The following is a 16,830-nucleotide window of genomic DNA, read 5'->3' as shown; positions in this document are numbered from 1 at the left end:
TGACTGGTGTCTACATGAGGCCTCACACCTCTCCAAACTGTGGGTTTGAGTGAGAGGTCTAACTGGTGTCTCCATGAGGCCTCACACCTCTCCAAACTGTGGGTTTGAGTGAGAGGTCTAACTGGTGTCTCCATGAGGCCTCACACCTCTCCAAACTGTGGGTTTGAGTGAGAGGTCTAACTGGTGTCTACATGAGGCCTCACACCTCTCCAAACTGTGGGTTTGAGTGAGAGGTCTGACTGGTGTCTCCATGAGGCCTCACACCTCTCCAAACTGTGGGTTTGAGTGAGAGGTCTAACTGGTGTCTCCATGAGGCCACACACCTCTCCAAACTGTGGGTTTGAGTGAGAGGTCTAACTGGTGTCTCCATGAGGCCACACACCTCTCCAAACTGTGGGTTTGAGTGAGAGGTCTAACTGGTGTCTCCATGAGGCCTAACACCTCTCCAAACTGTGGGTTTGAGTGAGAGGTCTAACTGGTGTCTCCATGAGGCCACACACCTCTCCAAACTGTGGGTTTGAGTGAGAGGTCTAACTGGTGTCTCCATGAGGCCTAACACCTCTCCAAACTGTGGGTTTGAGTGAGAGGTCTAACTGGTGTCTCCATGAGGCCACACACCTCTCCAAACTGTGGGTTTGAGTGAGAGGTCTAACTGGTGTCTCCATGAGGCCACACACCTCTCCAAACTGTGGGTTTGAGTGAGAGGTCTAACTGGTGTCTCCATGAGGCCTCACACCTCTCCAAACTGTGGGTTTGAGTGAGAGGTCTGACTGGTGTCTCCATGAGGCCTCACACCTCTCCAAACTGTGGGTTTGAGTGAGAGGTCTGACTGGTGTCTCCATGAGGCCACACACCTCTCCAAACTGTGGGTTTGAGTGAGAGGTTTAACTGGTGTCTCCATGAGGCCTCACACCTCTCCAAACTGTGGGTTTGAGTGAGAGGTCTGACTGGTGTCTCCATGAGGCCACACACCTCTCCAAACTGTGGGTTTGAGTGAGAGGTCTAACTGGTGTCTCCATGAGGCCACACACCTCTCCAAACTGTGGGTTTGAGTGAGAGGTTTAACTGGTGTCTCCATGAGGCCTCACACCTCTCCAAACTGTGGGTTTGAGTGAGAGGTCTGACTGGTGTCTCCATGAGGCCTCACACCTCTCCAAACTGTGGGTTTGAGTGAGAGGTCTGACTGGTGTCTCCATGAGGCCTCACACCTCTCCAAACTGTGGGTTTGAGTGAGAGGTCTGACTGGTGTCTCCATGAGGCCACACACCTCTCCAAACTGTGGGTTTGAGTGAGAGGTTTAACTGGTGTCTCCATGAGGCCTCACACCTCTCCAAACTGTGGGTTTGAGTGAGAGGTCTGACTGGTGTCTCCATGAGGCCTCACACCTCTCCAAACTGTGGGTTTGAGTGAGAGGTCTGACTGGTGTCTCCATGAGGCCTCACACCTCTCCAAACTGTGGGTTTGAGTGAGAGGTCTAACTGGTGTCTCCATGAGGCCACACACCTCTCCAAACTGTGGGTTTGAGTGAGAGGTCTAACTGGTGTCTCCATGAGGCCTCACACCTCTCCAAACTGTGGGTTTGAGTGAGAGGTCTAACTGGTGTCTCCATGAGGCCTCACACCTCTCCAAACTGTGGGTTTGAGTGAGAGGTCTGACTGGTGTCTCCATGAGGCCTCACACCTCTCCAAACTGTGGGTTTGAGTGAGAGGTCTGACTGGTGTCTCCATGAGGCCACACACCTCTCCAAACTGTGGGTTTGAGTGAGAGGTCTGACTGGTGTCTCCATGAGGCCTCACACCTCTCCAAACTGTGGGTTTGAGTGAGAGGTCTGACTGGTGTCTCCATGAGGCCTCACACCTCTCCAAACTGTGGGTTTGAGTGAGAGGTCTGACTGGTGTCTCCATGAGGCCACACACCTCTCCAAACTGTGGGTTTGAGTGAGAGGTCTGACTGGTGTCTCCATGAGGCCTCACACCTCTCCAAACTGTGCACAGTTCCTAAGTCATTTCAATACATGTATCAATCAAAGAAAGAGCCTTCAAGCTGTGCAATTGAGGAAGTTACATAATAATAATAAAATAAAGGTTAAGTAAATACAAAAATATATATTTAAAATCAAATAAAAGTGAAGCAAGCGCAGTGGAAGTTTTTAGTTTGGAACACAGCCCTGCATCCCCACCATTACACAAGTACTGTCTCGGTCTAGGTCAGGTGGGCATGCTCATTCTATTGCCAACAAGACTAGCCAAGTTCTAAAAAACAATGATACGGAGTTAGGATTTCACAAGGCACTTCAGAGAAACACACACATTTTGATGAGCAAAGAATGGAGTCGTGAGGGCATTCAGGTGCGTGTTCCACTGCACAATAAAGCAATACATTCTGTTTAGAACAACCCAGGGTATGATGGCACGTCATCCTCGTAATTCTACATCAAACAGAGATCATACATTTCCATACTGTGAATTTTGAAATGTGAAGTGCACATTTGGAGTGTGTGTGTGTGTGGTTTGCTTGTATTACATCAAAGACATATTTATTATAATCCTCGACGTCTCATCTTTCAGAACACATTGAGTGCTTTCGATTTACAGCATTGACCTCACCAATGTGCAAAAGTAACCCAATTGGCAGAAGTAATACAATTTAATGGCCAACTCAAATCTTTGTAGGTGCAGTTAGGATCTTACCTCAGTTCAGCCAGCTCTGCCTGGTACCCGCTGACTTCTGTTTCAGTCTGCAGTTTGAAGGCCTGTGCCTGCTGCAAGGCGCTCTGCAGCTCATCCACCCTCTGTCTCGTCTCCTTCAATAGACAAAACAAACCACTAGAGACACAACAACAACGCACATTGAGGAGACTCATTTGAACACTTCACAAAAAAACTGCATTCCTGCGACACAAACAGATTGTCATGCTTGCACACACCAAAGCCATGACAGGTAGATTAGCTTTTTGACTGGTCCCCTGCATGCTGTCAGGAAGTTCACACACCAAAGCCATGACAGGTAGATTAGCTTTTTGACTGGTCCCCTGCATGCTGTCAGGAAGTTCACACACCAAAGCCATGACAGGTAGATTAGCTTTTTGACTGGTCCCCTGCATGCTGTCAGGAAGTTCACACTCACAGCCTAAACCAAAACACAACCAAATGACAACCAAACAACAAGCATTGAGTCACAACTGGTGACTTACCAGCCCATCTCTCCCAGTCTGAAGGGCCTGAATACCACTGCTTCTATGGCTATTTGACTCCCCTGTGTTGGCGATGTCTACTACCTCTGGACCTAATCCTTGCCTGGACTCGAATGCCCTCTTTGCCCCAGCCAGCTCCTCCATCAGCCGGTCTCGGTCATCTTGGAGGCTGGCCATGGACCTAGAGAAAGCCGATACCTTACTGCTATACGTGTCGTTTTCCATGGAAACCCGTTGGAGCTGCCCTTCCTTCACTGACAAGGCCACAGACAGCTCGTCTACCAGTGAAGTGAGCTGGGAGGGAACATCTTTGCTCTCTAGAGCAGAGAGTTTCTGTACCAGTATGTGTCTCTCTTTCGCCAAGGTGGCCAGCTCCGAGGTTGTGTCGCCTAGATGTCTCTCCACCTTGGTCATGGCCCCCTGGGTCTCTCGGAGCTCCTTGTCATATCGGTTCCGGAGGATCTTGAAGTCCTCGATGAGCTGGTCGCGGTCATTCTGCAAGGTGGCCATGGCTTTACCCAGAGACTCGTTCTGGGACTTCAGGTCCGTGCTTTGGACTCTAGAATCGGACAGCAGCTTCTCAGCTTGCATCAGGTCCCTGGCCAGCTCAGCAACCCTCTGGTCAGCGGTCTCCTTCTCGTTTCTCATCAGTTCGACTTCTTGTTCAAAGGCATCGAGCTCACTGTTGTACTTGTCCTCTGCCTCTCCCAGTTTCTTCTCAGTCTCACGCTCCAGGAGCTGCAGGCTGCCTTTCCAGTCATCCGCTGCCACTTTCTGTGCAAACAGTTTTTGCTGGAGGTCGTTACATTCCGCAGCTTTAGCCGCCACGGCATGCTGCAAGTCGGCAATCACTTTGCCTTTATTCGTTTCTTGCATTCCCTTATTCATGGCCAATATGTTAGCTTCCAGATCAGTGACCTGTGTTTGAAGTTTGGAATTCGCAGCTTTTAAGGCATCGCTTGCCTCTCCTTCCCTCTCGAGTTCCAGAAGGGTCTTCCGGTTCTGCTTTTCAGCTGTGGCTTTTTGGTTTTCCAGGTTTTTGATGGCATCTTGCTGCTTCCTGAGCAACTCTTTCAACTGGCTGTCCTTCAAGAAGAGGACCTGATTCAAGTCTTCTCTATATCTGATCAGCTGTGCCCTGAGCATGGCATTCTCAGAGTTCAGATCATCCATCTGATGAAGGAGAGTCCTAATCTCGTGTTTAAGGCCCTTGGTTGCACTGAGGTCTCCTTCAGCCGACCCCTCCTTGCCTTGCATTACAGTCTGATTCCTTGCCTCAGACATCCTATATTCTGACATCAAACGCTCTCTCTCTGTCTGCAAGGAGACCATGGAGTTCCTGAATGTTTCCATCTGAGCAGCCATTTTTTCCTTTTCCTGAATGGACTTGTCAACTTTCATTTGAAGGGATTTGACTTTGTTCTCCAGCCTTCTGAACTCCTTGTCAGCTTTCTCCCTTTCATAGTACAAGGCAGTTATTCTGTCCTCGTAGCCTTCAACCTGGGCACGGTGATTGGCTTGCAGCTGTTCTAGATACCCAGACATCTGTCCATCTCTGGAGGACAGCAGAGAGGAGATTTCTGCATCTTTGTTCTGCAGGAGTGACTTCAGGTGCAGTGAAATGGCCTCCTGTTTCTCAGAATCAACCTGAAGCATGTCACTGTGAGACTGCGAGAGGAGTAGCTGGGACTCTGTGTCTAAGAGTGTATTTTCCAGCTGCTGGAGATCAAACTCCATTTTAGATGTGGAATCTACACTGCCAGTGAGATGTCTGTTGAGTGCACTCCTATCCTGTTCTAATCTCTCAACCTGGTCACTCAGTTCCTGCAACTGTTGATTCAGGAGCTCCACGGTTTCGTTAAGCTCTCTATTGCTGGCACCCATTATAAACAACTGCCTCTGCTGAGCTGTGGCAGCTACTGTGTAATCACCAAGTGTCCTTTCGAGCCTCGACTTGGTTACCTGCAGTTCAGTCATCTCCTTCTCCTTCACTCGAATGTCTTCAAGGAATCTCGTTATGACAAAGCCCTGTTCTAGAAGCTGGCTGTCCTTCTCATGCAAGGTATTTAGGAACATATCATTCCACTGTTTCACAGCATCGGTACCCTGAGGACTAGAGGACAGGGCTGCTAACTTAGCCAAATTAGTGTCAGCCTCTCTCTTCAGAGTATTCATCTGTAAATCTTGAGAATCTATTTTCCTCTTCAATTCTAAAACTACCTGACTCTCCTTCTCCTTGGAACCCAGAAGTTCCTCTATATGTTGCTGTAAAATTACCTCCCTCTCCATGAAAATACTCTTTTGCTGCTCAGCTACATGCTGTAGTGCTTTAGTTCTCTCCATGACCTGACATTCTGATTGATTGTTCTTTTCTGATACTACCTCAACCAATTGGTCTTTTTCAGAGCTAATGTTTGTCAAATCTTTCTTTGCCTCATTGAGAAGGTTCTTGTGTGTGGTAAGCTCAGCTTCAAGATGCTTCCTCCCTTCTTCTAGACAAGATATCCTCTCTGTCATTTCCCTCAGCTCCTTCTCCACCTGTTCATGCGCTGACTCTGAATCCTTCAGAGACCTTTCTAGGTCTAAGATCAGCTCCTGGTATTTGATGGAGTCATGTTGCAAATGATTGATTTCATGATGCTTTTCTTTCAGCAGTTCCTGTAGCTCCTTCTTTATATTTCTGGAGCCCTCATTGCCTCTCTGGAACATTTTGAGTTTCTCCTCAAACTCCTTAACCAACTTCAGCTGCTGTTCCTCCTTCTCCTGGCAAACCTGAGTAGCCTTCTCTTTGCTCTCAGTCAATTGAGAGGAGAGCTGTGTGTTCTGGGCTTGGAGAACATTGACTGTCTCTGTCAGTTCATCAATTCTTTCAGCGTTTTTGAGGATCACTATCTCCAAATATTCATTCTCATTTTTTACTTTGTCCGAGATCTCTTGGACATTTTCAAGCTCCTCTTGTAATATAGACTTGTCGTCCTCCAAGATCCTGACCTTCTCATTTAGGCTGGTGGTCTCTTGGCTGTGTCTGTTGATCATTTCTTGGAGCTCTGAGATTGCATCGTCTTTTTCTCCCAATTCCTTTTCATGCGTATTCTGCATTTGTTTAATTCTTTCAGAGAGAGTTTCTTTCCCCTTTTGCATTAATGTATTGATTTCCTGTTGGGAAGCGAGTTCTGTCTTCTGTGACTCAATCTGGGCAGTCAGTGAATTATTCAAAATGAGTGCATCATCTAGTTTAAGCTGCATGTTTTGCTCACATGCTTTTGATTCGGTGGGCCACTTTTCTAATGAACAGGTTGCTTCTTTGAGTGCCTCTGCCAGACTGCCATTGTTGAGCTGAATCTCTGTTAGCTTCCTTCTGAGTGCTTCTGAGGACTCTACAAGGCTGTGGATCTCTGCTTCCAAGTGGTTGTTTTTAATAGTCAACTCTTCAACTGTGGCTTTCTGCTTTTCATCAAACTCTAGCAAGTCTATTCTGATTTGTTTATTCTCCTCCTCCAGCTCTTCCATTTTCAGCTGCTTCGCCTTAGTAAACTTTCTCATCTTCTCTTTAATTTTCTCATTTTCATCCTCCATCTCCCCAACTTGTTTCTCCAGATTCTCCCTCTCAGCTTCAGATTTGTGTGCTTTAACGAGCGCTTCTTGTCTCTCTCTTCTTGCCCCCTCCAATAGTTGTCTCATCTTGTCCATTTCGCTACTGACATTCTCGTACGCTTGTAAAAGTGACTCATACTCCTGTTTCAGCTCTGTGTGCTTAGATTTCCACTCCGACAACTCATCCGTCTGCGAGTCTTTCAGGGACTCAAGCTGACACGAAAATGCCTGTTTCTGTTGGGTGATATTTTCTATGGTGAGTTTGAGGCTTTCACAGGCTGCAGATAAATTGTGATTATCATTGAGGATGCGATCAACCTCGGCAATGAGCTTCTCTTTCTCCCTGCTCAGGGATGATACCGAACTATCCAGGTCCTCTTTTTGTTGTTTCAACTTTGCAACAGACATTTCCAGTACAGTGGATGATGCCCCAATTTCTTCATTTTTAGCTGAGAGTATACGCATTTGTTCCTTCAGAGAACTATTATCTTTCAAGATTTCTTTCCTGGAAACTAAGGCTGCTTGAAGCTTCCTGGTGAGAAGTGCTGTTTTGCTTTGGTTGCCCTGATCCTTTGTTTTGCTGGCATCTTCTTGAGACCTCTGCTGAAGCTCATCAACTTCAGTCCTCATCTTTTCCATGGCAACTTCGTGAAGGTGAATCTGCCGCTGCAGTTGCTGTTCCAAGGCAGCAATAAGCTCTTCCTTTTCCGTGGCCAGAGACTGAGAAATCACCAGGACATCATCTCTTTCCTTGAGACTCATCTCATGTTCTTCGGGGGATATCTTAAGATACTGGACCTCCTTCCCAATTACCCCAATCTGTTCAGAGGACTTATCCTGCAAACCAGGTATCTTTTGAAGAAGCTCCTCATGTACTTTTCCAGCTTCCTTTAGCTGAGCATCCAGCATGGCAACTTCACAGTTTAATTGTTCTATGACCATGAAGGCGCTTTCTTTTTCCTGCTGTAGTGATTCCATGTGCAGCTTAAGACTTTCCATTTCAGCCTGGGACTCTGCAGAATGGGACTGTGCTTTTTCAAGCTCCACTTTAAGCTGTTCCTTTTCTTCACCGAGTTGCTGTTGAGTTTCAGCCCAAGTGTTTTGGAGGATTTGAAGTTCAGACGATTGCTGGGCGATGGTAGTGAGTGCATTCTCCAGCTCTCCTTTCATTCGATCCCTGTCCTCTATTAGTTCTTTGCTTTCACTTATACATTTGTGCGACTGGGATTCTTTCTCACCAACAAGTGCTTCTAATGTGTGTTTTAGCTCCTCCACTGTGGCTTGTAATGGGCCCAACTGGTTCTGCAGCACCAGGTGGTCATCTACCATAGTTTGTTTTTCCTGCTGGTGCTGCTGCTCGGCCATCTCCACTGCTTGTTGCTGTCTTGCGAGCTCTTCCATCTTCTCCTTTATCTCTGCATGGGCTTTTTCAAGTTGACTTTCTGTGCAGCTCATTCGCTCAGATAATGCTTTGGACTTCTGTTCCAGTGCTATGAGAACCTTGTCCTTATTTGCCAACTCAGAGGACATGCTTTCCAGTTTGAAGTGAAGGGTTTCTAGCTCTGCTTGATATGATGAGGAGGCATGGACTTGACTCTCCCTGTCTGATAGGGATATGTTGAGGTCTTGAAGAGTTTTATCCCGTTCCTGTACAAGCAGTCTTAGGGTCTCCAATTCACCTAGCTGAGAGACTGAGGCCTGACTGATTTCTTCAAATTTCTTGACCTTCTGGTCGTAACTTAACTGGACAGCATTAAGGTCATTGGTCTGCTGACAGTGTTGTTCCAGGAGTGCTTTATAATCATCTTTTAATTCTGAAAGCTCTTGGGTGTACTTTTTCTCACTTTCTTGAGACTTCTTTATAGTCTCTTTTCGTGCCAGTAAAGCAGCTTGAGCCTTTTTCTGCATCATTGCCTTTTCTTGCTTCACCTTTGTTAACTCGTTTTCAATGTCAACAGCTGTCGCACTGGAGCTTGACATGTCCTCCTTCAAACTCTCCTCGCTCTTTCTCATATCCTCTTGAAGCTTCTCTAACCTCAGCATCATACCACTTCTCTCCTGTTCAAAAGCCTCCTCTTTCTCAGAGATGATGGAATTAAGTTGATCAATGATGATGCTCTTTTCATTGAGATTATGCAGAGCGGTTGTCAAACTTGCTTCTTGTTCATCTAGTTTCGCTTGCAAAGTTTGCATATTTATTTCAAAATGTTCTACAAGACTGTCTCGCAGTGTTAAGACCTTGGCCAGTTCTAGGAGTTCACCCTCTTTCTGATTAACTTGCCGTTTAATATCTGCAACATTGTCTTCATGCTCTTTTGTAGTAGCTTGAGCTTGTAAAGTGAGTTCTTGCAACCTATCCTGTAAGCCTGAAATCTCAATTCCTTTATTCACATTCTGCTCTATTTGATGTTCATGCTCCTCTAGCTTCTTCAATAGTTCTTTCCTTACAACCAGAGCAGCTTGGAGCTTCTTTTTCATTACCTCTTTTTCTTTGGTTAACTTAGTGAGCTGAGTGTTGAGATGATCCTTTTCTTTAACCAAATCTCCATTCTGCAAATCCTTGGTCTCAAGTTCACTTTGAGAGCGTGACAGATGAGCTTTGCTCTCTTCTAGTTGCAATAACATATGTTCAAGCTGTTTCATAGAGCTACTTTGTTCATTTTCCAAGCTTTCCAGCTGCGAGAGGAAATTACTATTTTCCTCTGCGTATTTCATTCTTTCGTTTGAGGCGGATTCAATTACCTGTGCTACTGAAGCATCTTTCTCCCTCAACTGTTGACTGAGACCTGCTAGCAATTCCTTCTGGTGACTTATTTGGATGGTCATGCAGCTGACCTGCTCATCTTTCGTTTGGATGTCACTAAGTAGAGCTGTCTGTTTAATACCTGCCTCTCTCAGATGTTCAGTCTCAGTTTGGAGCTGTGCATGAAGGTGCTGTATATTTTCTTGAAATAAAACATTCTGTTGATTCTTACTTTGATAGCCCATTTCTTTATCGTTAAGGGTAGACTCTGTCCGTTTCAACAATTCCGAAACTTCATTTAATTCACCCCTCAAAGAATCTACCTCACACTGATGTCTTTCTCTCAACTGTTTGAGCATAGTTTGTAGGGAGACATTTTCCTCCTCTAAAGCAACTAATCTATCAGACATGGTTAGTGACAATACAGACAAATCTTTGTCAGAACACTCTTTGCTGACCTCTAATTGTCTTAACTCACATTCCATATCTTGAAGAGCCTGCCTCAATTCAATATTATGCTTGTCTTTTTCCTTAACAGATACTAAGATGTTTTCAGTCTGAACCCTGGATGTGGATGCCTCTACCTCTTTCGCTTTAAGCAGATCTGAACCCTGTCTAATTGCTGTTGCTGCCTCTGCCAACTTTTCATGCAAACTATCTAGGTCTTGTTTCAATGCTTGAACTTTAAAATCTTTTGACTTAATTTCATTTTCAACACTTTTCAACTGCTCCGCAATGAGATATTTATCCTGCGTCTCTCTATCCAGGACCGATAGCCACTCCTTCTCAGAGTCCTGAAGAGTTTGCCCTATCTTTTGAATGTCTGATTTCAATCCGGTGATTTCTTCACCTTTGACACTAACCTCAACCTGTAGTCTTTCCTTCTCAGCCACCATTTTCTCCATGACTTCGTTCATGCTGCTGGATTGCTGCTGCTTTTGGAGATGCAACTGCTCCTGCATTGTTTGTATCTGGCTGCTGTAGCTCTTGCCGTGTTCATCTCTCTCAATTATGAGTTTCTGAACTTCTTGCTGCAGACGTTCTTTTTCACTGATTGCTGCATCCAGCCGCTGTTGATTTTCTTGCTTTGACAGAGCTATCTCCTCTCTTAGCTTCTTATTTTGCTCTTCTAGTTTCTGCATTTCTGACACTACATGCTCTGCCTGTTTCACTTGGGCTGTGTACTGACTGTTAATGGCATGAAGAGACATCTCTCTCTGCTCAAGATTTTCTGTCAGTGCATTTACCTGAGCAGCCACATGCAAATACTGAGATTTTAGTCTCTCAATTTCGACAGTGAATGTTGAGGTGCTCCTTTGATGGGTAGCAAGGGCGTCTTCCTTTTGTTTTGAAAGGTCGACATTCAGTGTTTGGATTTGCCGAAGGTCTTGACGTAGCAAGGAAGACTCATTCCTCAGCACCTCTATGGTGCTTTCTGCTGCCTGAACTGTGCTGTTGCTTTCACTGAGGGACTTGTTAAGACTGGACATCTCCTCGGCCCTTTGAGAAAGCATCGTCCGAGCTTCCTGGAGCTCCTCTAAATGAGTAGCATACTTCTCCTGAAGATTTACAAAGGCACTTTGGTTCTCCTCTGCCGACCGGCTGAGGCTTGCAGACTTAGTGGAGAGTTCCTGAATCTGATCCTGCAGTTGTGACACCAACTCTGTGCTCTCCATGAACTGGGTTTTGAAGAGGGTTGCTTCATCTGCCCTTCTCTGCAGCTCCTGAAGGGCCTTTGACTGGTCCATAACGGCAGTCCCTCTTTCCTCTAAGGCTTGTTGAAGTCGTGCCACTTCAGAGGACTGGGCACTGAGGCTACTATTGAGCTTTGAAACAGACTCTTGGAGATGTGAAAGCTGCTCTTTTAAGCACTCACATTCTGCATCTTTGGTATTGAGCTTTAAAACGGATCCTTGGAGGTACGAAAGCTGCTCTTTTAAGCTCTCACATTCTGTATCTTTGGTTTTGAGTTTTGAATTTAGGCTTTCACTAACAGCTGAGGAGGTGCTTTGTGCTTCAAGGATGAACTTGACTTTCTCTTTCAGGGTCTCTTTTAACAGGGATGACTCAGAGGTCAGGCTGTCAACTTGACATCTGAGCTGTGTGGTAGAATCCTCCAGCTCTGAAACATATGTCCTTAAACTCACATAATCATCAACTTTCTGCTTAAGCTGTGCCTCTTGTTCTTCAAGCCTCCCACTGAGCTGATTACTCTGTTCCACCGCATTATCCAGATCACCCTGGAGCTGTTTCATTGTTTCCGCACTTGAATTCAGCTGGGTTTTGAAATCCTCAGATTCTAAGGTGAACTTCTCTCTGAGCAGACTCAGCTGTTTCTCCGCCTCATGCAGCGAAACATCTTTGTCTTGAAGGCTTTTCTGAAGACTCTGAGCTTGTGTCTGCAGCTCAGTGATGGCCTGGCTCATCTGACCCTCACCCTCTACTGACTTAGTTTGCAACTGCTTAATAAACATCTCCTGCTGTTTTAGGGACTCACCTCTCTGCTGCAAATTCAAACCTAAGCTATCCCTGTCCGAGCAGGCTGCTGTCAGTTGCTTTGTTAAATTAGAAACATAACTGTCCCTGTTAGAAATCTCTGCCTTGAGAACTGAAATCTCTTCAAGTTTCTTGGATGCCTCTGTGACAGAGTTTTTGAGTTCGGTTTTTAGTCTGACATTCTGTTCATTCAATGCTTGGATGTTGTCCCTAAGATCTAATATCTCAGTTTGCCTCTGTTCCATCTCTTCCCTTAGCTTCTTGTTTTCTGCTGCGTGGTTCTCCAGAGTGGTCTTCAGCTCTGTATTTTCAGACTCCAACTTCGCACTGCTCTCATTTATGACACCAAGCTGACTGCTTAGTGACTTCATTGACTCGTTCCTCTGGTTCAGCTCATCTTTGTGGTTTTCACAGTCCTGTGTCATTTGTCTGAAGGTCTCTTCTTTTTCTTCCAGATGCTGAGTCAGTTGTGAGCATTGTCCTTTAAGTGATTTAGTCTCGCCCTGCAGTTGATTAAGTTTATTCTGTAAAGAGCTCCACTCCTCTGCTTTCTGCTGCAACATGGTGTCTTTCTCTGTGAGCCCAGATTTCAGTGCGGTCCCCTGCTCCTGTAATAAAGCCAATGTCTCCTGGAGTTGCGACAACTCTCTCTGCTGGGCCTCTAATTGTGAGTTTTGATTTCTGATAGTCTTCTCTTTTTCGGTTATGTTGTTGTTCAGTTGATCAAGTTGGGTGTTCAAGCTGTCAACTTGGTCTTGTGAATGTGCAAGTGCCTCTTCACTCTCTCTAAGCAATTTGGTGAGATTAGTACATTTATTTGTTTTGTCCAGCAAACTCTCTGAAACGGTCTGTTTGTTTTGCTCTAGGACCTTGTTCAGTTCCTCTACTGCTACACTGAGCTCCTTTTTGTCTTTCAGTAGCCCTTCAATAATTTTGCAGTTTTCTGAATGTTGCATTTCAAAATTGGAAAGTTTATCTTGAAGTAAGTTCTTCTCCTTGCTTAATTCAGAAATGGACTCCGACTGTACAGCTAATTCCTGTTGCAGTATCTGCTTCTCCTCTGTCAGACTGTTCAGTTGTGAGCACAGGTTTGTGTTCTGCTCAAGAGTCACATTTACCCTTCTATCAAGCTCAGATGCAACGTGCATTTGCTGGGCAAGTTCCTGATCTCTGATCTCATAAGCAGCTCGGAGTTGTTGGTTTTGCTCACTCAGTGCCTGGATGTGACTGTGGAGGCCAACCACCTCAGCTTGCCTCTGTTCCATCTCATGCCTCAGCTTGTTGTTTTCTGCTCCGTGGTTCTCCATGGTGGTTTTCAGCTCTGTATTTTCAGACTTCAACTTCGCACTGCTCTCGTTCATGACACCAAGCTGACTGCTTAGTGACTTCAATGACTCATTCCTCTTGTTAAGCTCGGCTTTGTGGTTTTCACAGTCCTGTGTCATTTGTCTGAAGGTCTCTTCTTTTTCTTCCAGACACTGGGTCAGTTGTGAGCATTGTCCTTTAAGTGATTTAGTCTCACCCTGTAGCTTGGATAGAAGCTTTTTCTGCTGCCCAAGTTTATTCTGTAAAGAGCTCCACTCATCTGATTTCTGCTGCAATACGGTGTCTTTCTCCGTGAGCCCAGTTTTCAGGGCAGTCTCCTGCTCCTGCAGTAAATACATTGTTTCCTGGAGTTGCGACAGCTGGCTCTGCTGTGCCTCTATTTGTGAGTTTTGATCAGTGACAAACTTCTCTTTTTCAGCAATGTTGTGATGGAACTGCTCCACTTGAGTGTTCAAACTGTCAATTTGCACCTGTAAAAGGGCAACTGTCTCCTCCCTTTCCCTGAGTGTTTTAGTTAGAAGACTACATTCATTCGTTTTCTCAAATAGACTCTCGGAAATGGACTGTTTATTTTGCTCCAGGACCCTGTTCAGTTCATTGGCTCTAACACTCAGCTCCTCCTTGTCTTTCAGAAGCCCTTCAATGACTTTTCTGTTTTCTGAATGCTGCGTTTCAAAGTCAGAGACTTTGTTTCTCAGAGAATCCCTTTCATCTGTCATCTCTGAAATGGATTTCTGCTTTCCAGCTACATCCTGTTGCAACCTCTGATTCTCCTCTCTGAGGCCATTTTTTTGAGAGTTCAAACTGCTGTTAAGTTCAAGAGCTGCCGTAGATTTTTTATTAAGGTCATCTACAAGCTGCTTTTGAGACTTAAGTTCATCTGCCTTCTCCTTCAGGTCAGCTTGCAGTTGTTGTTTTTCAGTCTTCATGTTTTTCAAGAGCTTCTTCATATTTGAGATATTTTCCAATTTAACCTGCAGGTCTTTCGCCAACTTCTCCTTTTCAGAATCTCTGACTTGCAGTTCTGTGTTAAATTTCTGTTGCTCTACTTCGGCCTCTTCCTGGATGGCCCTGAGTTTTTCCTCAAGAGAGGATATTGTCTCCAGTTTTTCTTGCATCTCTTTTTTCAACTGTACCTGACACTCTGTCTGCTTCTCTAGCTTGTTGGACAGGGTCTTAAGGTCATCATCGTGTTTGGACACCTCTGCGTTAAGCTTGTTCCGTTCCTCCTTGACCGATTTGAGTTCTTTCTCATACGTCTGCTCCTTGTCCTGGAGCTGGTCTTTCAGTGTCTTGCTGGATGTACTTGCTTCCCTCAACTGAGAGATGAGACCCTCGGACTCCTGTAGTTTCTGGGAAGCAACAGTCACATGCTCCTTCAGTGAAGAGATCTGAGTTTCACACTCTAAGAGATGATTACGATGCTGCTGGATCTCCCCTCGAAGTTCCAGGATGGTCCGCTTGTCCTCTTCCACTTGCTTCCTCAGCTCCTCCACCTCTACTGTCCTCGACTCCTTCTCCTCTTTGGCCTTGCTCAGCTCAGTCTCTGCATCCTTCAGCTGTTCCACCAGCTCTGCCGTCTTGGTGTACAGAGCCTGCTGGTCCGAGTTCTGAGAGTCTCTGATGATCTGTGCCTCCCGCTCCGTTTTGGTGAGGGCGGTCTCGATGCGAACCAGGTCCTCCTCCTTGTGCTTGATCTCCTGCTTCAGCACCATGATCTGCTCTGCGTACTCCGCCATGTTGCCCGAGAGGGCTAAGATCTCCTTGTCCTTGTCTGAGAGGACATCTCTGAGGTTATCAATCTCCCGTTCACAGCTTTGAAGGTTGTGGATCAGCTGAGACCTTTCTTCCAGATGGGTGGTGTTCAACTTGTCCAGTTCATCGTTTGTCTGATCCAGGTCATTTTGAAGAGTGTTTATTGTGGCCTCTTGTTTCAGTGTCTATGGGTTTGGAAAAAATACAAATATGTTACTGGAGGAAGAAATCTCCTAAAGTACTGTCAATATCACTGCCATTTAATGAGTGTGAAGGTAATAGTTTGCCTAAACTATTAAATCTGAGATAAACATGTCTTCAGGTTTCTTATATGCAAAAACTCTAACCTGAATTCCAATTAATATTAATCACAGTAATTAAGCCATGGTAGTCATATCCCGAAAACCTTACCTTCTCTTTAAGCACACTCAGCTTATGTGTGAGATCTGCAACCGATGTCTTCAGTTCTGAACACTGTTTTTCAAAGGTACTGCATTTTGTGGAGACTTCAGTGAGCTGAAAGAAGAAAAGAAGGTGTCATGACTTACTATAAAACAGATTTGACTATTAATTGATCGCCAAAACAGGCTACTGTACTTACATGGTTCTCAGATTGAAGCAGCTTGTCGGCGACCTCTTTGTGCTGCGCCTCCTTTTCCATTAAAGAATCTCGGAGGCTGTCGATGAGCTCCAGTTTCTCAGAGGTCTTGACTAATGTGTTCTCCTTCTCTATAAGAGAGGTTTCGAGACACTCTTGGGTGTCACTGAGTCTAAAAGGCATCAAAGAAAAAGGAGATGTTTTAAAGGTTACAAATGAGGACATGGTGATAATCTTACATTCTCCAATGCAAAATAGCACAAATACATGATCATCATCAGTGCACAACTTTACCCATACTTGATGGTATTTGTTTATTAGTAACTTGCATATGACTGCAGTTAGATGCATGGAGCCAAACCTTTCAGTACAAAAATCTTACATTCCTTTTACCCTTAAATGAGTAACTGGCACTGGATACAAATTTGGGAAATGAACCGGTTTACCAGTTATGTGTGACCTTTTTTGAATTGTGTGGGGTTACCCTTTGAGCTGCTCGTTGAGGCTGGTGACCAGGAGATGGTGTTTCTCTGCATCCCTGCTCTGCTGGCTCCGAAGGCTGGCCAGCTGACCCTGTAGTCTCTCCGACTCGTTCTGTGGGGAGGAGAGGGAAGGTTTAACATGGTTTGGAGAAAAGCTCAGAGTAAAGCAGGTAGGAAGCTCACTCCATCTCACTGCACACATATTGACCCAAAATACTACTCTCTTTCTTCTATGTACAGTGTTAGGTTTAGTCCAAACAACACGGCATAAAAGGAACATTTCAGCTTTCAGGACATTTTGGCTTAGTATCATTTCTATTATCCTTTCTTAGGGTAAAAAAAATGTTTGAACTTGGTCTGATTAGAATTGTTATATACTTTTGTATGCTCCTTATATGATGGTTGAACAATTAACCAACCAAGTGAGTTTGTTCTCCACACCGAGTGAATTTGTGGCCAAAATATGCTCAACATAGCACTCACGTATTAGAAGACTGATCACAAGCCGTGAACACAGAACAAACAAGCCAAAACAAACAAGCCAAATGATTAGCCTTCACCGCCGGAGGTGCTCTCTCTAGCGCACACAAACACTAACACACCTGGGAAACCCAAAATGGACGCCTTTCTTCATCTACATCAA

General features: G+C 45.2%; 1 protein-coding gene across 4 annotated transcripts in view; it reads right to left on the bottom strand.

Annotated features, from left to right (window-relative positions):
* LOC109880459 (golgin subfamily B member 1) overlaps positions 1 to 16,830 on the bottom strand; it is a 50,951-nt gene that overhangs the window by 11,677 nt on the left and 22,444 nt on the right. For 3 of the 4 annotated variants that reach the window (XM_031812757.1, XM_031812756.1, XM_031812758.1), the window contains exons 18-22: positions 16,190 to 16,299; positions 15,709 to 15,877; positions 15,519 to 15,623; positions 10,394 to 15,292; positions 2,691 to 2,803 (exon numbers count right to left, since the gene is read on the bottom strand). In XM_031812757.1, coding sequence (XP_031668617.1) covers positions 2,691 to 2,803; positions 10,394 to 15,292; positions 15,519 to 15,623; positions 15,709 to 15,877; positions 16,190 to 16,299 — 5,396 coding nt within the window. Of the gene's footprint in view, positions 1 to 2,690; positions 2,804 to 3,193; positions 10,115 to 10,393; positions 15,293 to 15,518; positions 15,624 to 15,708; positions 15,878 to 16,189; positions 16,300 to 16,830 lie in introns of those variants that run through there. The other variant, XM_031812759.1, reaches the window with a different exon arrangement.

This window comes from Oncorhynchus kisutch, unplaced genomic scaffold, assembly GCF_002021735.2.
Source record: "Oncorhynchus kisutch isolate 150728-3 unplaced genomic scaffold, Okis_V2 Okis03b-Okis08b_hom, whole genome shotgun sequence".
NCBI classification, from domain to species: domain Eukaryota; kingdom Metazoa; phylum Chordata; class Actinopteri; order Salmoniformes; family Salmonidae; genus Oncorhynchus; species Oncorhynchus kisutch.
The sequence above is the reverse complement of the archived record's forward strand: the minus strand, read 5'-3'. Positions and strand labels throughout refer to the sequence as shown.